The sequence below is a fragment of the Orbicella faveolata genome, unplaced genomic scaffold (genome assembly GCF_042242905.1).
Source record: "Orbicella faveolata isolate gen_17 unplaced genomic scaffold, um_ofav_v1 contig_34, whole genome shotgun sequence".
NCBI lineage: Eukaryota > Metazoa > Cnidaria > Anthozoa > Scleractinia > Merulinidae > Orbicella > Orbicella faveolata.
Genome location: NW_028301563.1, coordinates 30,027,501 through 30,051,682, shown reverse-complemented (window position 1 = coordinate 30,051,682; position 24,182 = coordinate 30,027,501). Strand labels below are relative to the sequence as shown.

Below are 24,182 nucleotides of genomic sequence, written 5' to 3'. Positions count from 1 at the left end.
TCCTTTGCTATTCGCTTGAGGAATTTTGGTACAACTTCTCATGTATCAACGGAAAATTTATTTGTTGAGCCCTAATGTGAAGGTTTAAGTTGCACTCACTAAGCATAACACAATTGGGTATCAGAGAATCTTTGTTCTTCAACATGTTATGGAATTTTGCATCCAAAGGCCTTCCGTTTCAACGAAAACAAGCTTGTATTTCGCTTCTCTAATCGGCGGAAGCATGTCGTCCCTTGTTGACAAAACGATGGAAGGAATCACATTCTCTTCCATCTCTTCTATTTGTTCTTTCATGATCCTTTTGAGTCAGTGGTAAAACAATGAGAACAACAGCATTCGCTGCATTTGCATTTCTTTTGCCGTTGCGTAAAGGTTGATGAATCAGAATTTTCCCAAAGCCTGTCGGCAAAATTGTAACAACGTCCTTCGATCGAAGAAGATGAACAACAACCTCTTTCTGTTCATCTTTGAGCGAAGAAACATGTGGAAATATTTCTAACAGAATTCTATAAACAAACCAATTATGATCGGCCGTTGTCAAGGTAATGACACTTTCGTCGCCTTTCAACCAATGGGAATTTTCCGTTTCTGGAGAAACGGTAAATTCCCTTTCCTTCAAAGGTGTCACGGTGAATAAACTTTTTTCCAGAGATGTCTACAGCCCCTTTACTTTTCTCGGTCCCCACCCCCTATTCTGTCAAGTCTCCCATTTTCCGCTGGGTTCCAGTTCTCTTGCAATTCTATCCGCGCTTTCAATGATCGAATGAAAATACGAAGAAATAGAGGGCTGTGAACAGTCTACGATCGGTCAGTCGGAGTGACAAAAAGGCTCCCTCCTCCCAAAAAATTACCAGGAAGAGTCTGGAACTAAGAGTGAACCCTCTTCCTTTAGTCTCATTGCCGTGGGGACTGGAAACAACAAGATGAAGTTAGAAATCAGCGTGGGTGTGAACTGTTGCATAACACTTCTCCTTATCCTTGAACTCAAGGTTAAAAATGGTATGTTGATTAATCTGCATTTGTAAAACTACATCTTTACGTCCATCACAAGGGAATTTTGTGTCATAGTAAACGCAAAAATTTCAGTGATTCGGACCACATCAAACGGAGTAAGAAATAGGGGATAGCCTAAAACAAAAGTAAAGTATTCTCAGTGATCGTAACCAAAACAATTAACCAATGAAAGAACCAGAAGCTAGCTTGAGAAAACGCAGGCGATCAAATCATCTGAGGGGTGGTGGGCGAGTCTTTTGTTTTTAACACAAACAAAAAGCATATTAAAGCAAAACCAAAGCAATTCTAGATGACTTTCGTCACTCATTTGCTTTTGTAACTTGGTTAGAAAAGATCTTTCCTTTAGAAATCACGAGGTTTCTGCCTTGTCATGTTTTCTGCGATTTTGTCGAATACAAAAATGTCTAAAAGAATGAAAAATTTTGAGACCGAAAAACGATCGGTGAGGCGACATACTGTCAACAATTTCACCTATGAAAAATGAACGTTTATTTATAGATTTACTTTTAGCTAATTTTAATATTTATGTTCCGTGTCATGCCGTAATACTAAAGAGATGTTGACGTATTGATTAGCAGTCAGTTTTGTTTTTTCATTTTCATGTGTTTCGTGTACATATTTATTTTATGAAACTCGATCTAAGTCCTTTGGTCTTATAATAAGCCTTTTCCCCTGTAGCTAGAAAATTCCGTTAAAAAAAAAAACTGTCCCAGTTTCAAAATGGAAAATCCTCAGGAAGAAAAGAACATACATTTCTCCTTATTGGAAACTTTTCTCACCTCTTAAAGCGTCGTCGTCAAAATCTAGTTGTCGTGAAGCGCTCAGACTCATGTCTTGCACCAATTGTTGTTCATTCTGGTCAAATAGTTCTAATGGTGCAAAACAAATCTATATCAATCTTTTCTGTCCTGATAATTTTGGGATTTTTTAATTCTTGGTTTTAGAAAACCCTGATGACAATCTAGCTAAATAAATTTATTAGTTTCAGTCCTCAAAGTGACGAGTGTAACTTGAAAATGACGAGCAACCCGCTGCCGATTCAACTGTTTTACTAATGAAGTTTCTTTGAAATGCATAAACTAAAAAATAGGAAACACGCAGGAGGTTTATAGTCTACAGAAGTTTGATTTACCTATGAAGAAATCTTGTCCCAATTCTTCTGCGCGATTTTTACCCTTGTGGTCTTCACATGAATTACCTATGGAAATTAGGTAATAACGACAGTTAAAACATCTTACTGTTAACATCTTACTACTCAAAACTCAACTCAAAAATAAAAAAATCTCGCTACTCAACCACAACAACAACAATAACAACAAGACTTATTTGTATGCAGCATTACAAGACCGCAAGGTGTTTAAAGATTCTAGCTGCTGTGTTTCACTGATACTTTTCTGTTCGGTTTTGTTCAGTCAAAGCTGAAGAAATCGAGGATGTAATTGTATTTAAAAGTGCTACAAAATTAAGATTTTGTGAATTACATCAGAAATGTATAAATTAGTGAAAGCTGATTAATACCTGTTTTCTTCTTACAGAACTGATGCTCAGTCAAGCAGGCAGATGAGGAGAATAAAGAAACTCATCGAATGATATATCAACAAATTCTCCAAACTAACACGAAGTGTGTAGACAATAATTTAGAAAATGGAAAATTTATACCTAGAAGTTGGTAAATTTAACTAAGCTGGAAAAGATATGTAGCCTTGTAAACTCACCCGGAAAACAATGCAGGTCTGCCCTTTGACTGTAAAGATTGACGTTCAGTCCGTCATCTTTACAATTCATGTCTATTCCTTTAATGTAGATACTTAACGCATTTCTAAAGTCATTTTGCTGGGACTCGGCTTCTCCTCTGAAAAATTGCTTCAGATCTGTGAGAAACGAAACACGAATTGGGTAGTGAGTGATTAGTATTGGTAGTATTCCATTTCACAACACTCTCATTCATACTCAGTTGAAATAAGATATGGGAATAACGATTGACCAGCGGACTAAGCCAAGATGAACAGCTTGGCTTAGGGGAGGTCGAGTCTAGCGGTACGGCCCACACGATGGAGGTGGGAGGGTGGGCCGTTCCCTGATCCGCGCTCCGCTGGAAAACAGGGTGGAAAACCGAGCACGAATGGAGTGAACAAGTCGTCTCGGTATTTATTGCAGAGCTATTACGTAACTAGTGCGACGAATGCTCAGCTAGTCGAGAAGACTGCATTGTTGTTAAGTATTTGAACTTTGCATGTCATTATGAGTGTTGTGGGTAGTATTAGTATTGTAAGTGGCGTATGTAATCATATTTTATGAGAAGTATTGTAAGCGGCACGAGTGGCAATAAAAAAATGAAAATGATGTAGTAGAATTTTTTAACATTTGACCGTCGTAAACCCAAAATAAAGTGGTCACGCACAATAAACGTTAACAACACAATAAACCAATGAGAGTGCATGGCACGACAAAACGCACGTGACCAGGTCATGATTGGGTTTGGTTCACATCTGATTTGCATCAGATTGTATCGTAACATTTCAAAAAGTATCGCAAAGCAAAATCAAACCAATTTTGGATTAGTTTTGACAATCAATCGTAAAACGACAATAATGCTTTAAAACTATAGGCAAGAAACAGACTTCTATATCGAGAAACAAGGGGCCAAAACTATAGAGAGTGCAATCCCATTTTCTTTTCTCTTCTCAAAGGAGCTGATCTGTTTGTAGAAATCGCAAGGTCTCTTTTCAATATTCTGAGTCCTTGCCAGGAACTGAAATTCTGCAGAACGAGCAAAAAGAACAAAAGACTTAGAGACTAACGTCAAAATTTTCAGCTACATAACATGCAATTCATGCCATGAAAGTTAATAAAAGGAAAAAAGTAAATAATAGCGTGGCATTGGGTTAACGCCTTGGCAGCAGCCTCCCTGATCCTGCTGTTTTGTTGTTTATTTATTTATTTTTGTTGTTGATCTCATGGCGCTAGGGAAAAAAAATCTGTTTCTTACAGCTTGTTTACAATGGAATGGGTTAGTCGAAAACCATGCTATTTGAAAAATATGTGTGAATTTTTTCCTCAAAAGTGCCTGAATGTTTGCATGTGGTTTTAAATTAAATAGAAAGAACGTTTTCCTGTATTTTTACTTGTTGATGTGGTGCGCTAGGAAAAACTCTCGTCGTTACACTCGCTTACATTTCTCACTCCTATATGTCTTTATTTTGAAACGGAACAATTTCAGTAATTAAAGTTTCTTCATATTTTTTAGTCAGTTCTCATGTTCAGTTTAAAGCCGTGTCGTTATTACTCCAGCAACTGGTTGGTATTTAGTTTGGTTTTCTCCAACGTCTTTGGTATATTTTCGCCCTTTCACCTGTTATGTGACCTTATTTCAATTTACAAGTCATATCTTTTTTACTTTTTATTTTCCGATTCTTCCGGAATAGAGTAAAGTAGCATTTACGATTATTTTCCATTCCCAGCTTTGAGTGTGTTTACTACATATTGACTTTTAATTTTGTTAGACTTGGAGTTTGTCATTTTACAATACTTTTTTCAAAATTATATTCAACTTTTGAGCTTTTACTTTTTCGAGCAGCTTTTTTAAGGTTACCGTATACCTTTAGAGGTGTGTCACGTCCAAGTGAAGTAGCGCGTTCTGTTTTAACTGTAGATATCTAAACCCTATATCAAATTAAAGCTTATAGATCTGGTTATCAAACTAGACCAAGAATTGTGAAATAAAATAAATTGTCGAATTTTTCATGACTTCTGAATGCAAGCGTCTGAATCATCTTTTGAAAGCTACAAGTCAAAACTAATTTTGTTTTTCGCTTAATTAATTTGTCCCTCAGTTTCGGGACCCGAAGCGCTAAAAGTGTCTGCGATTTGCCATATTCAATTTCAGTGAAAAGTTACAGAACATTTTCGAAATAGCATTAAAAAATATGGAGTGATCATAGAAAAATCGCTCTCGGCGAAAAATTATTTAGAAATAAATAATTCGCAGACATATTTTTGTTGTTTATATATCAAACTAGCTACTGTCCAAATTTGAGGGCGAACGAACAAATTCCCTTTGACTTCTAGGGTTCAAAAGGGACCCAAAAGATGATTCAGACGCTCACATTTAAAGGTTGTGAAAAATTCGATAATTCATTTTATTTCAAAATCATTATTGGAGCAGTGTTATAAGCTTTAATTTGATGTAGGGGTTTAGGTATCTACAGTTTAAACCAGACGCCCTACATCGCTTGGACGCGAGACGCCTCTAAAGGTGCTCCAAAGGTATACGGTAACCTAAAAGTTGCAAAGCGCCCTGTTGGCAATTCACCAATTCTGCCAGCTTATGACTGCTACTTGCGTATTGTGTTTGTAGGTTAGTCACATTCATGTACAATACTGCTGAGATATAGGTTATATCAAGTTTAATGTATGTTTATTTGTTTTTCTCTAGAAAATCACATCAAGTCTTTCTTGACTTAAGAAGCTGAATTTCAAATAAATTTGTTAGCTCGAAAATTCTGGAAATTCCGACTGTACTGGGAGTTAAAAATAAACACTAACAGATTCCACAATTACCTTAACTCCAAAATTGCAAATTTCATGCACTACATTATATTGGTATATTTTCTCACCTCTAAGTAGGGCGTCAGAGTAAGTACCAATTTTAGGAAAATGGCTTGGATCCATAGCTAATGACGCAACAAAAATCTGTATTAGTCTTTGCTGTTCGGGATGCATCGTCACACTTAATTTTACTTTATCTACAATCCGTTCATGTGATTTTTCATTCCTGGTGATAACTATGGTGGGTGAATTGCTTTCACTCTTCCGAAAAACAAATGTGTCTTGAAAATGACTAGAAATGCTTTTAAAGTTAGAAAGCGACTCGCTTCTTTGGTATGTTTATTCTATGTATAAAAATAAAAAAAAAAAACAACAACAAAAATTGAGAAACTAGTAATGAGTTATATATAGCAAAAAATTCAGAAAGACCTTTCAATTAATTTACCGGTGATTTCTTTACAATGGTTTAGATCCTCCCGTGCATCTTGGAAGTTACCTTTGGAAAATGAGTGAAATAGTAGTAGTGGTAGCAGTAGTAGGAGTAGTAGCAGCAGTAGCAGCAGCAGCCGCAGCAGCCGCCGCCGCAGCAGCCGCCGCCGCAGCAGCCGCCGCCGCAGCAGCCGCCGCCGCCGCCGCCGCCGTCGCCGTCGCCGTAGTAGTAGTAGTAGCAGTAGTAGCAGTAGTAGCAGTAGGAGCAGTAGGAGCAGTAGGAGCAGCAGGAGCAGGAGCAGCAGCAGCAGTAGCAGTAGCAGTAGCAGTAGCAGTAGCAGTAGCAGTAGCAGTAGCAGTAGCAGTAGCAGTAGCAGTAGCAGTAGCAGTAGCAGTAGCAGTAGCAGTAGCAGTAGCAGTAGCAGTAGCAGTAGCAGTAGCAGTAGCAGTAGCAGTAGCAGTAGCAGTAGCAGTAGCAGTAGCAGTAGCAGTAGCAGTAGCAGTAGCAGTAGCAGTAGCAGTAGCAGTAGCAGTAGCAGTAGCAGTAGCAGTAGCAGTAGCAGTAGCAGTAGCAGTAGCAGTAGCAGTAGCAGTAGCAGTAGCAGTAGCAGTAGCAGTAGCAGTAGCAGTAGCAGTAGCAGTAGCAGTAGCAGTAGCAGTAGCAGTAGCAGTAGCAGTAGCAGTAGCAGTAGCAGTAGCAGTAGCAGCAGTAGCAGTAGTAGTAGTAGTAGTAGTAGTAGTAGTAATAGTAGTAGTAGTAGTAGTAGTAGTAGTAGTAGTAGTAGTAGTAGTAGTAGTAGTAGTAGTAGTAGTAGTAGTAGTAGTAGTAGTAGTAGTAGTAGTAGTAGTAGTAGTAGTAGTAGTAGTAGTAGTAGTAGACTAGAATATCTAACCATTTGCAGATGTCATTGCAAAGGCAGCATATCCTCCTCAGTTATTTTAAGACCGTGAGTGTTGGTCCGGTCTGGGGCTCGACCCCGAGACCGCACGGTAGTCCGACGCTCTACCAACTGAGCTAAGTAGGTAAAATCGCTAGTAGGTAAAAATCATAGACATTGATAGTGCTTAGAGGGCAATTTCACCTGGGCGGAGTAAAATAATAAATTATATTCGCATAATACGGAGTAAAGCATAATTGCTTAAAGGTAGGCCCAAATGAGAATGTTGTCTATCTTAGGATACCTCTCTTCGATGGGCGTTTTATCAAATTGCCTGAATAATTTCCGGTCGTCCTTTTATACCCCTAGGGGTTCTTAGTAGGGAATGGGAACTGCGAGAGTAAAATATCTAGTCGAAAAATTTATCATTAGGTGCCTGGTTTGCTTTCCATGAAGGCTCTCGATTTGGCACCCGGAACACTATTACATTAGGGCGCTGCAGTTCTCATGGAAAGGCATGAGATTGGTTTCAACAGCCCGCCACCTAAGTAAAAATAGGTCCGCAATGCAAACTTGTGTGGGATTTCAGTCAAATAAGAGTTGATGGGCTATGGATAAATTAGAGAAATTGCAGCTTTGCAGTGAATATTTATACATTTTGTCGTTTTGTAGTGATGAACGTCGAGTAAAGATACCGTAAAGTCCTGGTTATAAGATCCTAAGCTGCAGACGAAAAAACGGTTACATGAGAAACATGTTGGACTTTAGTTTCCAGGAAATTCGCTCCTTTAGGGTTCGGTTACACGGAGCTCCTTACCGTGGTAAATGACCCTTTTACCACGGGAAACTGCATTTAGTGAGTATGACCAATGTTTCCGGAGGTAAATTTCCCGTGGTTAATACCCATGGATACATAAACAAAGATCACATGCAGCGCCCTTGACATTTAATGTAGTAAGTTGCATTGGTGTTTTGATGTCCAAGGTATTACGAGCAAATCACGTTTCTCCGTTTGTCATTAAATATGTAACCTAAAAGGAAAAATGATTTTCCTCAGTGTGCCATTTTTGTTACCTGGGCAAAATCCCTTGTAACCGTTGTTTCACAACGTATACTAAAACTCAGCGAAAAAAAAAACAAACAGACAAACAAACAAAAACAAAAGTCAGCAGGCATATATATATAGTCCCAAGTTATTAGGGGGGGGGGGGAGGGGGGCAATGAAAGAGTCATTAAAGTAAACAGATTTTGCAGGTTAGGCTAGTTTTTCGCAGCAGGGGCGAAAACAAATGACATCATCAAGTGGACGCGAGAAGGTTAAGTTTTTGGTTGTGATTCTGGACCGTGCAATGAACAATAACTTGGCCTGTTTCCCGGGGGGGGGACGGGTACTGCCATATATGGGCTATATAGGTATGTGCTGCTGTGAAGGATATGGTTTTCAAGCAGTTTACTCTAGGATAGGGTATATAAACCTGAGCGTTTGCGTCTAGAATAGGGTTTTATTTTTCACCAAACTGACTATTTGGTTGAAGATTTTATCTAGACTAAGGAAACCAAGAATTGCCACTCAAAAATATAAAAAAATCAAATCGGCAAGTTTAAATTTACGCAAATCAGCCTCAACAGTGTCGATAGATGGGGGGGATTTGGGGAGTTTACTCTAGTATAGGATAGCAAAATTCAGCTGAACTAGCTCTGGTATAGGCTAAGGGTTCCAAGGTCCCGGCGGCTCATCCCCACCCAGAAATTCCCAAAGTAACCCCCCGGGCCTGTTTCGTCGGGATGCCAGATGACCTGTTACATAACTGGGACAATTAATGTTCACGAACACAACTTTTGAATCGCGTTGGCTTGGGGATGTTTACTGTGGGAACAGCTTTATTTCATAGGCTACATTTGTCCTGGGATGTGTTGATTAGTTCCAGTGGAGAAAAATAGTTCAGTTAGCCTCAGCTCTTACGCAGACGCTCCCCGCCCCCTCAATCTACATGGAACGCATCAGAAATGTTGTCTACTTTTGTTCGTCAGCGGAAATATTAGAATCGGTCGCTGGTTGCACGGAGTTTGTTTACGATAAATCAGCTCCGATTGCAAATGTCAGCTAATATTCGTGCTTCCAGCTGAGAAAACTGTACGTAAATTATACTTTTAAAAATTAGCTTTTGTGCTTAAACATGACCAGAAAATGTTTAGTGTGAAGTTTGAAGGCAAAAGCAAATATTTAGTCCTTTTAATTAAACTTGTGAGTCTAAGGAAACCGCACCGTCACGCAACGTATCAAGAAATCATGGTTTATCAGTCGAGAGGACCTCAACTTGCTAACCATAAATACACAGGAAAACACTGGGCTTTGTCATTATGCTATATCTGTCCGTAAAACTTTGTTGATATAAAAATGCTAATTTTAGCAATAGACGAGAGTTGAAAGTAATGAAATCAATCAAGCGTAAATTTTCTTCCGACCGTTGCAGACTGCGCGGCGCGACATGCACAATGTTTACTAGAACATATGACTAGAATTTCATTTCCGCAGAAATTGTCGGGATTTTCATCTGATCGAAGGAATTTCAATGTGACATGATTTCAATATGTAATTGCAGAAAGTTCTGTCCGAGAACTGGAACTTCGTTAAATTATATTGTTGTATGATTGACTGATTGTTCCTTATTTATCCAAGAATTTCGCGCATATACAGAAAGCGAATGTTTACCCACCTTATAATAAATGGCGCGTCAACACTAAATACGGCAGCGAGTGTCTAAAAAACACTGAGACCTAAGGCCTAAGACTCCCTCCGAATCTCAAAAACAAGTCAAAATTCGCCAAAAAACAACACCCGCTAGAAGTAATTACACTCATGGCCGCCTCACAAAAACACTCAAACCTTTGCCAGTGGAACCCAGTCTACACGCCAAGTAGAAACCACGTGACAAACGCTTTGCTCTCGTGGACAAATAAATAAATAAATAAATAAATAAATAAATAAATAAATAAATAAATATCGCTGGCGTTGACAAAGTGTGGGAAATCCCACACAAAAATGGGTCCGCAATGCTTTCATGGGGTCTTATGCTTAGTTTTATTCCTATCGGTTGGAATGCTGTTTTCTTATATCAGTATCTGGCAGTTGAATTGCTACAAGTGATAAGGTAGACAAGTCATTACAATTTTTAACTGGGAAATGTATGGCAGAATACTGCTTACTTACTTACGTTATCCTCTAATAATAATGATCTATTTAGCTCTTAGTCCTAATGGGACATAACACAACAACAATCTCTCAATTTACCCCTATTTTGTGCATTGTCCCATGTGAGTTTTAACTCTCTGAACTCGGCACTGTTTACACATGATGAACTTGTGTATGTAGTGTCAAGAGGTTTTGCTGCTGTAATGACTAAGCCTGTTTAAATACATACCAACATTAACAACTGAGTACCGCGGGGTTGCCAGTTGTGTTTTGAGTAGCGGGTTCCATCCAAAGAGTAGGCGGCTAAGGTTTGCGTGAAAAACATGCCGCGAAGCGGCTGGGCAAGACGCGTGCTGTTCAGGGAGAGTATGAGAGGGGGTCGCCCCCTCCCACTGGGAAGATGTTTGAAAAGTAATTTCTTGAGATGCAATGTGGGGCTACTTTCAGCAAACGTGTACATTTGTTGATGATTTTCCCACTCTTAATTTTTGTTATTCTCCAATCCAGTATTCATATAAGTGACACGGCAAAAAGGTTAGGAAAGATTGACTCACTCAAGCAAATCGCTCTAAAAACAAACAAGTAGAAGATTTCAATAATAAGTAGAAATATTTCATTCCAGTGTCGTCTGACTTACCATTATTTTGTTTTGATGTTTTCTATTTCTTCCTCACTTCTTTTTATTTGATACAATGTATATCACACTTGCACCGTTAATCTGCACATTGTATCCCTAAATTGGCTGCCCATTAATGACAAACTTAACTTGAACAATGCCGTAATGATGTTTAAATGTGTTAATAAACTCTTTCCTGACTACTAAATGAAGAAATTTACTCTGCGTTCACAAATTCACACCAGAAATACTAAACAACGCGGTCCCCTGAAAATTTCAAGGAGCCTTCGAACCACCAAACACTGTGGTCCTTGACCTACCGTGTTGCTAGGTTCTAGACGGTGTTAAGTTTTCAGACTCTGTCAAAGTTTTTAGGAAAAGAATTGTTTAACTGCTTTTTTCTGATTAATCTATGAATTTTGCAAAAAGTAAATCCAATCAATTGTATTTAATTTCACTAAGTTTTTAATGCATATCCATTGCCTTAGTTATTTGGTTATTTATTTTAGTATGATAGTTATGTAGTCTTGCAACTGAAAAACCCTTGTAGGGAGTTGCAATAAAGTATGTATGTGTGTATTGTATCTCTACTGTATTGTATTTGTATTTTGTACATAAGGAGGCAATAAAAAAACGTTTTCCTCTCTGTCTTCTTGGACTTATTTGATAAAGTGTACTATGTACGATAAATTTGGCAATTATGCACACAGAAATCCACGGCGTTGAAATGTTCGATATTTTGGCGCGTTCTTGGCTTTATCTCACATAAGATTTATTTTGAAAAAAGGCTATTTCAAGTTTCTTTCATATTTCAACCTCATGTTCGGAATTTTAGGCTTTTTTAATAGCGAACGTATTTGACACGCACGCGTTATCTGATAACCATTCACTTCTAAATTAAATATTCTGTGTTTACCCCCATGATTGGCACGATATTATTGTATCATTTTTGTGTGTTTATAAATTGAGAAAATTACTATATCGCTTCAAAAAATACAAAGGAGTATATTTATTTCCATTATAGTAAGGGATAGTGTAGACTGAAGTAATTTTGCAGTTTTATGGAGGATATCAGCCAGTTTCCTACCGACGGCCTTAAATGTTAATAATTGTGTAAATAAATCTACTTCTCTCATTACGGTAGCACTTAACTAAAAACAAAAAAAACAAAACAAAAAAACAAAAACAAAAAACAATACAGTCCTATTTATTGCAGTGCCATTTGAACAGAACGAAAACTCATCTTTTACCAGACTACTTTAAGTTACTTTATTCTGTGTTTTGCTCGCTTCAGAAAATGGTGCGCTGAGGTGTAAAACATTTTACGGCTATTAAAGTAAATCGGTTTCGATTCGTGTCACGTACTTTTTCGGCAAATACTTTATTTTCTCCGATCCATTTTGGATTCAAACAAATTAATAACTGAAAAATTTTATTGTCATATTATTTATCCAATATCATGCTCAGGATTAACTTATTAACATTCGAAGTAGGCGGCGCAGGTTTCCAGAATGCCCCGGTCGCCGGCTTATTTTGACAACCCTGTCATTGTTTTCGACTTGTTTCGTTAGCCCTTGCTTTTGGCGTACCGTTTTTGATGTGTAATGGCACCCGTTTGACCTGTTTTGTGAAAATTTAGAAGAGCTTTCCCTCGCAAATTAGTTGTTATTATTCAAGATAAGTTATTCAAAATCGCTCTGTCGTGCTGTTTATAATTTCATTTCGAAAATTAACCGCACTGCCTGATACCTGCGTTGGTTGTTCTTTCAGTGTCATTTCATTTAGGTGATGGAGTGATTTTCCTCGACGACACGGGAGTTGTTTGCTCGCGCAAGCCAACATGTCTAGACTCGGCTACTGTTTAGTGCGGATTGCACTGAAACTAATCCGCTTTCGCAAGCCCACATTCATTCGCTTGAAATCCGGTGCGGGTTGCACACACAAGCCAGTTTGTCTCGCAATTACTAGTACCCAGTCTACCTGCCAGACTATTCATACACCCAGAGGTCTGTCACGTGTCATCTCGTCCTCGAAGTGACGCTCAAGATCTGCTTCTGACTTAGGGGTCTGTATGCATGAAATGCATAAGGTCCCAAAAAGAAGTGATGAACATCTAATTTCTTCTTACGATATTGATTCTTGATTACGTAGGTAGGTGATGGAAATAACTAAAATCATTAAATGCTGTATGAACAAATGCTCAGGACTAAGAAAGAAAGAAACTTATGACAATCAAAAGGGACATTTTCACTTTTTACATTCTGAAGTTAAATATTTTAACTCACTAGGCTAAAACGGAAAACAAATATGTCATCTGAACTCACCTAGTAGCTTAAGAACCTTTGACTTGTCGAAGTAAAGCACGAAGTTCAGTCTGGCATCTTTGCACTTCACTTCAATCCCTTCAGTGTAGCAACTTAATGCATTTCTTAAGTCATATTTCTCTTCCTGGATTTTTCCTTTGATCAATTGTGTCATTGCTGTGAGAATCAAAACCCGTATCGGGGAGTAGTTAGTGGAATTTTTAAACAACGTTTTTTAGCTTAAGAGAATGCAACCGCAGTTTTCTTTTCTTGCCTTTGGAAAGCAGCCGATCTGTTTCTAGAAATCACAAGCTCGTTTTTCATTTATCGGAGTCTTTGCCAGGAACTGAAGATCGACAGAAATTGCACAAAATGACAAAAGATCTCAGGGACACATAAGAACCTGCGACTGATGACACCAGATACTGTCAAAAATTTCACCTACTTTGCATGTAATTCATCGTAATGAAAGTTTTTTTGAAAAACGAAAAAAAAAGTAAATAAAAGCGTGGCACTGAGTTAACGCCTTGGTAGCAGCCACTGATCTCGCTATTGTCCTGATTATTATTTCGTTCTTATTACCGAATGGGAGATCTGTATGGAAAAATATTGACCGACGTCGTGAGTACAGACCTCACTGCGTTCGTTCTGTACGCATGACCGCGGTCAAGATTCTCCCATACAGACCGACCAAGCTCGGTTAAAAAGATGTTCATTATATGGTTAAACCAGACAATTTCACTTCGCTGAAAGCCGCTCAGGTAGCCAGTTTGTAATCACTGTCATTTTGCTTCCTGATATGGATGAAAACTTTGCTCAGAAGAAGGTCGAACTCACTGACAGGAATGTTTCAATTTCCCTAGCCTTTTTATTGACTAACAAAATTTCGGAGGGACGTTAAATTCGCTAAGTTTTGTATTGAACACTTTTTACGTCTGGGCTGGAAAAAACCTCTAAATTTCGTATTTAGCTGGTGTTTTTTTTTTCTTCATTGCCTGACTTGAATTTTAATTTACCAAAGTTTGCTTCCTCTTTTTCTTCTCCTTTTTTCTCTTTGTCTTTGGGCTTAATTTCATTTAGTAGTTTTCGTAGAAACAAGCCAAATAATTCTTTTAGATTACGTTAACAATTTTCTCATGGCGAGAGTAAAAGGTAGAGCGATCTAGATGCCGGCCTAGATTTTAAAATGTAGGGCAAGATCCATTCAAACAAAATTTTTGAAAATCTCGCTCTAAAACTGAATGGATCAATTTGGTCCAACCAGAAAAGTTTCGAAAAAGCCGATTCAGCTTTCGAGGTGGACCACTTTTCTCAGTTGGCCCGGTCCGATGGAAAATTGAGCATTTCATTTGACCGACCCATTCTGGCGGTATACTTTCTCTGTTCAACATGGAGGAAAACACTGATCAGTGCAGATTTTGTGGATTGTTAACAGCGGATTTATCAGTGTTACTCGTACATTCATGTGTACTTACAACAGGTTGGCAGCTGCTTCGCAAGGTAAGTGTATGTTTTGACTGTTAAAAACGGTTTATTCGTGAGAGAATTTTGAATGTTCTTTTCGTCATTCGAAAGTGGTATTTGACCTCAGCCGGCAAATATCTTGGAACAGTCTGCTCAAAATGACTTGTCATAAGGGTTAAATTTCTTCGCATGAAACAGCTCGCACAATCATCATCACTTGATAAAGTCGAAATCGTCATCTAACTCTAACATCCAACATCCGCCATTTTAACTGTGAGTGGAATGGAACGAGACCGTCTGTACGCGTTGCAATCCATTCGCCACCAAGAAACTTTTAAACTTCAGACAGCCCTGAAATTTTTGATTCAATGGATCACGCCCTTAGACTGCGGTTAACTTTTCTTGTTGATGTAATGGCTGTAACACTTGTTTAGCTTTCTAGTTTGATGTCTTCAATTTGACACGCTGTTTGAAACAACATAAATAAAAAAAATTTCTTTATATCTTTAGTCAGTGTTCATGTTTCGTTTAGTACATACTGCACTGTAATTTCTCTAGTAAGTGGTTGGCATTTAGTTCTGTTTCCTCTCACGTCTTGGTATATGTTCGCCATTTCACAGGTTATTTGACCTTATTTTAATTTACATATCATACCTTGTAAAGATTTCTTCGAGTTTTCCTCTATAGGATTTAGTAACATTTACGAGATGTTTCCTTTCCTATCTTTGTGCGTTTCTTAAAAATGTAGGAAGCGCCTGACTGACGAGTCAACGGTTCTACTCTTAACTTCTATTTATGACTGATTTGATGCTTGCTATTTTACAATATTTTTCTGTAGAAAATCGGAGCACGTTCTGCGGCTTTTTACGTAACCCTTCTTCCAGTTAACTTTTCGCCTAGGAAATACATGTAAATCTTTGAGCCTTTGTTAAAAATTGAGAGGAGGTTTTCGCTGGACCATCCGCTGCTTCTATACTAATGACTGTTATTTGTGTGTTGTGTCTGGAGTTTAGTCACATTCATGTACGACGTTTTTGAGATATGGGTAAAAAAAAGAGTACTGCATGTTTGCATGTTTTTCTCTAAAATGTTCCAGTTGCTCGGTTTTTGAGTCAGTAAAATACTGTTTTAACACGAGAAAATAAATTCATATCCCTAAGCCACCGTCCAATTTTTTTTATTATAGTCTAACTGACTGTTGGCGCAAACAACCGTGAAAAAGTGGGAAATTAAATAATGTGATCGATATCATCACAAGAGACGATATGGAAAATACCCCACTTCAGTAGACTGCGAGCAATCTCTCTTTTGCCCAAAATCTGCGAGAAAAAACGCAAACGAACTGCGGCTAGCAGCGCAAGCGTTGCTCGTCTTCCGAAGCCTGTGCTACTCGCGGCTTGCGGTTTTAATGCGCGCCTCTGATCGACCCTCCTGTTCCTGGTTTGCGTTCTTCCATCGCCGATCTTCGACCTAAAGTGAGACTGCTCACAGTCTATACGCCATTCAATTGCTGCATATAGTTTCGCATGAATTTTACGAGTGGCGTATTTTCCAGTTAAAGACTCGTGCCTGTATAATAATAAATTTTATTATATGGCTTTGGCTTGTGGCCGATATAACGCGCGTTCTGATTGGTTAATTGTCACTGAATTGTAGGGCATTATTCTCCCGTAATGCCCACGGGCCGATTACGGTTATGCAAATTAGGAAGAGCCCGGTTCTGAAAATTCAAGCGCATTGAAGCGATGAAAGCCGATTAAAATCAGTACGAGAATATCAGTAGCTAAAAGTTTAGAGATATTTCTTTAATAAAATTTATATAGATGACTTACCAGTCGGTAACCTTGGCGGGCACTGGTGAAAAACAATCAAAGTTTGCCTAGTCTTAAGTAAAGCTAAAATCGCTAAGTAAAAAACACCATCGGCAGATCTGCCATGCATCCTGAGCAGAACACCACAAAGTTATTATCTTAGTCACAGCAATTACCGAAGTATTGAACTCCGTCAAAGTTCTCGTCAAATAGGTTCCCTCGCTTTGACACAAGCAAGTGTAAATCAGCTTCCAGGATGATCAGATGTAAACAATCGGGCGGTTTCTGTCGGTAGCAGTGTTTCTGATAACTGCAGACGTTCACAAGGCTTGAAATGTTCATCCATAAATCCCAGAATGAAGAAGGCGAAGATATGTTGTCGAAAGCGAATGCGAAGATCGAGTTAAGCTTATTTTGAGCAGTGCATTCTGAAGCATTAGTATCTTCTTTCACCGAAAGACGGTTGGTTTGGACAATTTTGAAGCACTTGCTGTCTTTTCTATATGCGTTGACGTTTCGCCCCAAAAGTCGGAAAAACTTCCCCATCAACTTGTGGTACCACGATACTAAAATTCGTTTTTGAGGCTGTGACAGTGACTTTTCCGTAAAGAAATAAGTGTTTTTAACGGAATACGTAATACAGTGGTGAAATTCACTGACTGTGTAGTTTTGCCCTAGGTTTGAGACGATGAATGAATCGGTAAACGCGCGCATCGCCGGATGTAAATTGACGACTTCCGCTCGAATGATTTTTCTCTTTATTGATGAGCCATATAATAAACAATTTAATAACCTCGACCGTTCGGTCGTTACGGGAAAATCTCAAACCTCGGCCTACCGTATTGACCTCGCTATCGCTCGGTCAATACGGCAAGGCCTCAGTTTGAGATTTTCCCGTAACGACCTCACTCTCGGTTATTAAGTAGTTAATAATAGATTCGCACAATTAACTGATGGTAATTAACAATTAACTGAGTTCCAAAATTGCAAATCTGCAAAATAAATGCAATACTTTGATCTTGGTTTATTTTCTTACCTCTGAATGTATCATGGTCAAGATCAGTTCCTTGTAATACGCTCGGATTCATATCTAATGACGCGACAAAAATCTGAATTAGTCTTTGCTGTTCAAGATGTATTTCGACCCTTACTATTAATTTATCAGCAATCTGCTCTTAAGATTTTCTATTCCTGAGCGAAGTTAAGATGCGTTTGTTCTAGGTTAGTGTACCAGCTTTCCAGGGTCAGTCGTTGAAAATAGTTTGTACTGTAGGTTAAGCACTGAGCAGAGTCCTAGTCAATGTTGTGGTTTGTCAGTTGATGATGTACAGCAATGTAATTGTTGGCGTCACCATTTCACGTGGCTCGTTTCTGTTCAGTCAGTCTTGTGTTAAGGTTTCTGCCAGTCTCACCAATGTAGGAAATCTGGCAGTCGGAGCAGTTTACAAGATCAAATGCTCCGACTGCCAGGCTTCGTCACCTAGAACAAACGCCTCTTAACAGATGTCAACAACTACCGGCCCCTTACAAACGACTTATCCATGACGGAAACGAAACCGACAAACGGCTTTCTAACAGACCGACTTAACAATACACGGACCAAAAACCGACCAATTTGACCAACAATAGATGGATCGAAACCCACCAATGACTGACGACAAACTTTACACGAGTCTTTCACCCAATACCATCATGGCTAAACTGACCAATTACGTTCAACGGACCAGACTTATAAGATTATCGACTGACAGACACTATTCACTTGACTCTGAAGATGAGTTCCGCTCAAGTTGTCGAAACGTCAGTCACCAACAACAGTTCTTTTCAGAACTACCCCCACCTGGACGATCACACTATACGAACTAATGATACTCCTGGGTTCAAACCATTTACTATATGACTAGTATTGGTTTTAGAGTTACAAAGCGACTTGCTTATTCGGTATGTATATCTTATGTATCCAAAGAAAAAATATGACAATTTGACAAACGTCCAAGAAGATATATACACAAAAAGACAGTCAAAAAGAACTTTGATCTACCTGCGATTTCTCCTGCTCTGTTTAAATCCGCGAGTTGTTCTGGGGAATTCCCTATAGAAAGTGAGTAATATAGTCCTAAGTCGGTAAAAATCATAATCATTTAAAACACAGAGAACGCCTATTTCACCTGGGCGGAGAAAAATTAAACGATAAAGAGGGCCTGGATGGGGTTAACCTCTCTACAGTAGCCTTACGAATAGAATATAGCAAAACATTTATCATAAACGTGGCTAAAATGTTTTTATTTTTCCAAACGACAAGTATATCTTGAAAATGACTAGTATTGTTTTTAAAGTTACAAAGCGACTTGGTTCTTCGGTATGTATACTCTATGCATACAAAGAAAAAAATGACAATTTGAGAAACGACCAAGAAGATATGTACACAAAAAGACAGTCAAAAAGAACTTTGATTTATCTACGATTTCTCCTACACGGTCTAGATCCTCGAGTTGTTCTTGGGAATTCCTTTTAGAATGTGAGTAATATAGTCCTAAGTCGGTAAAAATCTTAATCATCATTAAAGGGGAACTCCGGGGTAAAAATGAAGTTATTTTGTATAGTCGGCCTATATTTTCTACGTCAATATTTGGTAACAGTTTCCGTTGATCGTTGGTCTGAACGTAGATATTTTACCTTAAAGACGACCAAAAAACGCGAGTAGAGTTCCACCATCTTGGAAAAATACGAGCCGCGTTACATTGGTCAGCAGTGTGATGTGACGTAGGAACGTCAAAGGGATTTTTCGCGGGATCTTCGAAACACGCTCTCTTGCCCGCTCTCTACCTTGCGTTCGCATAGTGTTCATTAGAATATCTGAAAAAGCCTCGCTTGCTTCATATGTGAGGGTTTCTAGAAAATGGTGAACTGTTGTGTCCCTGGATGTACGAATTATTCAGCAAAAACTAGTAAAACAGCAGACATAAGCTACCACAAGTTCCCATCGGACAAGCAGCGAAGGAAAATATGGATGGAGAGGATCAGACGATCGAATATGCCGCCAGTGCAATACAGCTATGTTTGCAGTGCCCATTTTTTGCCAAGCTGTTTCGAGGTGAATATCCGTTCGCAGATTACGGGACAGAAGTGTAAACGAAGACTGAAGGAGGACGCTGTACCGTCTGAGTTTGATTATGGGCATGAGGCCAAAAAACCACGATTGTCAAGCGAAAATCGCCTTGAGCGACGAAGACATGAAGAAGTTAGTATTCTATAATATTCTACATGCTTTCATTTCCGCTGCATACACATGTCTCGGTGTCCAATTTAATACACACTGCCATTTGTCCGCCTAATTCAGCTGATTTAATGCTTGTTTATTGGTATCGTGAGAATGAGGATCTGTCCTAGCGAGAACATGCTTTGTTTTGATTTTTCAATGCTTCGATTGTGTTCTTGAAAAATTGTGGAGGCAAATCATCACAGGGTATAATTAAACTGGCCTACTGATTATCAAATGCCTATGCTCTTATTTCTTGATTGATTTGTTTATTTGTCAAAATAAAGGTCACCCTTTTTACACCTGACCTTCTGCTTTGTTCTAATTCATCAGCCACAAACTAACTAGGAATATAATACAGCAAGCTATGTCTTGCTGGTTTTGTTCTCCCGTCAACAAAATTACTTCAATATTCATATCAGGGCAATAAATTTTTTATGATGGTTTTCCACTCACAGTTCCTTTGTTTTGTTATTATCCTTCTCAAGAGAAAAATGTTGCGCTGGACTATTCTACATGTGCATGTATATAACTGAAGTGCAATTCCCATTCGAAAAGAGGAGAACTAGAATCTATACACTTTTTCACTTTTTTGTTAGGCTGTTGTAGAACTATTACTGACTGCCCAAAATGATGACAGCTCTTCCCAAGATGGTTTAATAAGTAATGAGGAATCTGTCCTTGGTGATAACAAACCTAACCATGACCACCCTGCACGACCACAGATGCATGACATTGGAATTCAATGCTGTTTTGACCCTATATGCTTTAAAACTGTTGAAACTCAAACAGATCAAATGGGTAATGCATCTAACAATGTTTCTGAGAGGACAAGCAATGAGCTTCCCTTACCTGGTCAAGATGGGGCATATGTTTCATTCCATGCAGAAGAATCAAAAGTTAAGCATGACCACAGTTATGCCATGCAGCCACCCCCTTATGTAATTTTCCCTACATATGAGGATGACTGCTTCAATGCTATCTCACCACCTCCACTGTATGAAGTAGAAGTTGTTTTGAGAACAACTACTGAGGATGATGAAAGTGTTGTGGGCAATGAGAATGGTGATGACAGCGATGATGATGATGATGATGAGGATGATGATGAAGATGATGGAGACCTAGATCCCCATTAGTTACCTGGTGAAGAAAAATGTACTGATGACGACAACTTATTGCCTGAAGATGAAAATGATGGGGACTGTACATCTAGCACACCCGACTGTGAAAAGAAATACCTGGTGTTTCATTCATGTCTCAATAAGTTGCTAAAAAGGTGTCCAGACTGCGGAGATGTGATAATACAACATGAGAGGAAAACAATTGGTAGCATGCTATCAATTAAGTTAGCCTGCCACAGTGGCCACATCACTTACTGGGATTCACAGCCAGTGGTGAAAAAGAAACCCTTGGGTAACCTGTTGATGGCAGCATCCATTCTGTTCACTGGTAACACCTTTGCTGCTATCAGTCGCTTCGCCTCATGTTTCAATCTCCAGTTTTTTAGCGAAAGTGTTTATTACAACACACAACAAAAGTATTTGATTCCTGTTGTTAATGAGGCATGGGAGGCTGAAAGTAGATGCCAAATTGAAAAGCTTAAAGGGAAGGCAGTTGTCAATCTTGATGGTGATGGCCGTTGTGACAGTCCAGGACACTGCGCCAAGTGCGGCACCTACACACTCATGGATGATGACACTGGGGATGTTGTAGCTTTTAATGTTGTTCAGGTTTCTGAGGTCACATCATCTAATGCTATGGAAAAAGAAGGCTTTTCCAGGTGCATAGAAATGCTGGAAAGTAAAGATGTCAACATTAGTAGGATTGCAACAGACCGTCATGTGTCCATCAGCAGTTCCATGAACAAAGACCACCCAACTATTAATCACCAGTATGATGTTTGGCACCTCTCTAAGTGGGTGGTAAAGAAGCTCACAAACAAAGCCAAACAAAAGGGTTGTGAGGAGCTATCCCCATGGATACAGTCTATTGCTAATCACCTCTGGTGGTCTGCTGCAACCTGCAATGGTAGTGTGGATCTTTTGCGTGAAAAGTGGAAATCAGTCTTGAATCACACTACCAACAAACATAAGTGGTCAGGGAACACCCACTTTCATGAGTGCAGTCACAGACGCATTTCATCCTCTGAAGCTAAGAGAATCTGTTGGCTCAAACCAGGTACCCCGGCTCAGTTAGCTTTGGAGGAAGTGGTCCTGAACACTAAGCTCTTGAAAGATCTGGCTAAGCTTACTGACTTCTGCCACACTGGCAGACTTGAGGTCTATCACTCGATGATGCTCAAGTACTGCTCAAAAAGGGAACATTTTTCATACCAGGGCATGGTTGCCAGGACTCAACTTGCTGCAATTGACAACAATGCAAACACTGGCCGTAGTCAAGCTCGAGTACAGGTAGGAGAACATGCAGGTGAGGCACGCTACAAGATGTGCTTTCCAAAAGCCCATAAGCGATGGGTTGTCAAGCCAATTAGTAAGAAGAAATCATACAGTTATTTGTCAGGTATGATTTCAGAGGTTATCAAGCGGTGCGAGGAAGGGAATGCAGTTGCCCAGCCCTTGCCTGTTCAGCTACCAAAGAACATTGCTTCAGAGCCAGCACCACTTAAGGCAGACTTGATACAACAACATCGGTCAAGATTTCACTAATGAAAATAGTCTTATGTAGCTTTAGAAGTACCAGTTATTTTTTCTCCATAATTAATTTTGGAGAATAGTCATACTGAAGAATCATTATCCTTAGTCTTTGACCCTAACTGGTAAACACAAAACATAAAAACCCATAAATATTCTAGTATACATCAATGCCAAAAGTAAAGTAAAATTTTTTTGGACCAAGTAGTCAGTTAATTTACCAATGAAAGTAATATATACCCATTGAGAAAATGAAAACATGAACAAAATGACGCCCATTCACTGGAAACAAAAATATATATGTGGTACAGTAACAGTAAAAACTCAAGAGCTAGGTTATATGATCATTTAATCGCTATTCCGTGTTTCATGCCTCATGCGAGGCAATCATCAGGCTTTTACTGTTATTCACCGCTCTAGTTCAGCTATTGAGCACTTTGTAGATGAGAATTTCACTCCATTTTTTGGTTATATGGTACAGTATATATGAGAGAGGCCTAAGTAAATAATTATTAAGTATTTATATATCATTTCAATATTTGCAACTTATAAATAGTTTTAGGGTAAATCCAGATCACTCATCTGCATACCGAAACCCTTCAAAGGGAAACTCTTCTTCTGGTCCAGGTGGAGGATAGAAGTTACGAATGCACATAACAGCACAAGATGGAAGAACCACCCTTATCTCTTTCCCTAAAATCCCCCAGCACCATCGGGCCAGTTGCCTATAGGCTATATGTCTAAATAGTTTATGTTCTGGCCCATCATAAGGATCTTTGTATTGCTGCTTGTATTGAAACCAAGCAGTCTGCAATACCCATCTGTTGATACAGACTGGATGAAACCCTGGGTGTTGGGTTATACATGTAGGCTCCTCCTGGCATTCGCCACTTGTGACTGCCTCAATATTTTTATTTTTGACTGCCTCAATTTCTTGGCAGCAAATGCATGCCTCCACTCGTCCCATAATCTGGCAATTCTCACATGAACACCTGAATTATAAGCAAAAACGCAATATCACATTGCGTTGTGTTCACCAAAAAAAAAAGAATAAGAATAAAAAAAAGGATTTAGACTAGTGCATAAACAAAATTAGCAGTGTACGAGTTGGTGAAGCAAGCGTTCCTTTAAACAATTCGTAGTAAGTACGAGTTAAACGTGTATTTCGGTAACATTCCTGATCTGTGATGCAGATTATTAAAGTTATAAATGATCTATGTTGTAGTCAAAGGAATGCTTCAAATCGACAACATAACCAGATGTTACAACCAGACCGAGAAGGAAATTGAATCGTGCTCCCAGAGTTTTATTTTTATGGTCGATCTGCGTAAACATAAGCAGAAAGCGACACCGCCGTAAACAAAGAAGCTTCGATTTTTTTTTAACTTTAGTAACCTCCTACTTTAGTTATCACTGTTTTAGGAGTAATTAATTGATTAAAGTTCGGGCTTTCGCAACTCAATTTGGCTGGAATTGTCCAATGAAAAAAGGAAAACCTCCTTGGAATAAACTGTTAAATAGTGCAAAATTTATCACAAAGATGTAATAAATTTGCTCACGGCATTTAAGCTTAAATCGCCCTAAACCGACAAACGACGTAAATACGATCGCCACATCATTCAGCGTTAAGTTCATTTTATTTCACATTACAGTCATCCAACTTAGTACAATGAATCGATCGATTACAACAACGCTACATACCAGTCTGAATTCTCAAGTCGAGGATTTGCACCTTCTTCGTCGCTTTCCATAGGCTCCTCGCCTGACAGGCTTTCAGCTTCATCTGAGTTGATACGCGGTTCAAACTGATATGGCTCAATGGTAAACCTTTCACCGTCTTGTTCATCGTCGAAATTATCGAAAGAAGACCCAGCTTCGGACATAGTTCAAACCTGAATTCAGCAATATTTCGAACTAGACCTCGCTAAATGTAAAGTACACAACTGGAAGACGCGGAAGGATCAAATTGCTTTGACGATTTGACGTCATACGATGATACGCTGACCGACTTCTGAG

At 38.9% G+C, this 24,182-nt stretch overlaps 4 protein-coding genes across 5 annotated transcripts in view; 1 reads left to right on the top strand and 3 right to left on the bottom strand.

Moving 5' to 3' along the window:
* LOC110048450 (uncharacterized) overlaps nucleotides 1-3,318 on the bottom strand; it is a 33,828-nt gene extending 30,510 nt beyond the window's left edge. The window contains exons 1-3 of one of the 2 annotated variants that reach the window (XM_089271635.1): nucleotides 2,730-3,318; nucleotides 2,147-2,212; nucleotides 1,794-1,883 (exon numbers count right to left, since the gene is read on the bottom strand). In XM_089271635.1, coding sequence (XP_089127761.1) covers nucleotides 1,794-1,883; nucleotides 2,147-2,212; nucleotides 2,730-2,799 — 226 coding nt within the window. In that variant the 5' untranslated portion in view covers nucleotides 2,800-3,318. Of the gene's footprint in view, nucleotides 1-1,793; nucleotides 1,884-2,146; nucleotides 2,291-2,729 lie in introns of those variants that run through there. The other variant, XM_089271636.1, reaches the window with a different exon arrangement.
* Nucleotides 3,319-5,471: 2,153 nt separating this feature from the next.
* LOC149105716 (hsp70/Hsp90 co-chaperone CNS1 homolog) overlaps nucleotides 5,472-24,182 on the bottom strand; it is a 21,457-nt gene continuing 2,746 nt past the window's right edge. The window contains exons 2-5 of the mRNA XM_089271420.1: nucleotides 18,298-18,348; nucleotides 17,293-17,346; nucleotides 13,003-13,158; nucleotides 5,472-6,058 (exon numbers count right to left, since the gene is read on the bottom strand). Of these exons, the coding sequence (XP_089127546.1) occupies nucleotides 5,982-6,058; nucleotides 13,003-13,158; nucleotides 17,293-17,346; nucleotides 18,298-18,348 (338 nt within the window). The 3' untranslated portion in view covers nucleotides 5,472-5,981. The remainder of the gene's footprint in view (nucleotides 6,059-13,002; nucleotides 13,159-17,292; nucleotides 17,347-18,297; nucleotides 18,349-24,182) is intronic.
* Nucleotides 20,832-22,207, top strand: LOC110063354 (uncharacterized). The gene has a single exon (XM_089271419.1). It carries the CDS (start codon nucleotides 20,847-20,849, stop codon nucleotides 22,179-22,181), a length of 1,335 nt encoding a protein of 444 aa, XP_089127545.1. The 5' UTR covers nucleotides 20,832-20,846; the 3' UTR covers nucleotides 22,182-22,207.
* Nucleotides 22,726-24,136, bottom strand: LOC149105717 (P2X purinoceptor 7-like). The gene is made up of 2 exons (XM_089271421.1): nucleotides 23,868-24,136; nucleotides 22,726-23,158 (listed from the first exon to the last, which is right to left on the bottom strand). Exons 1-2 carry the CDS (start codon nucleotides 24,047-24,049, stop codon nucleotides 22,741-22,743), a joined length of 600 nt encoding a protein of 199 aa, XP_089127547.1. The 5' UTR covers nucleotides 24,050-24,136; the 3' UTR covers nucleotides 22,726-22,740.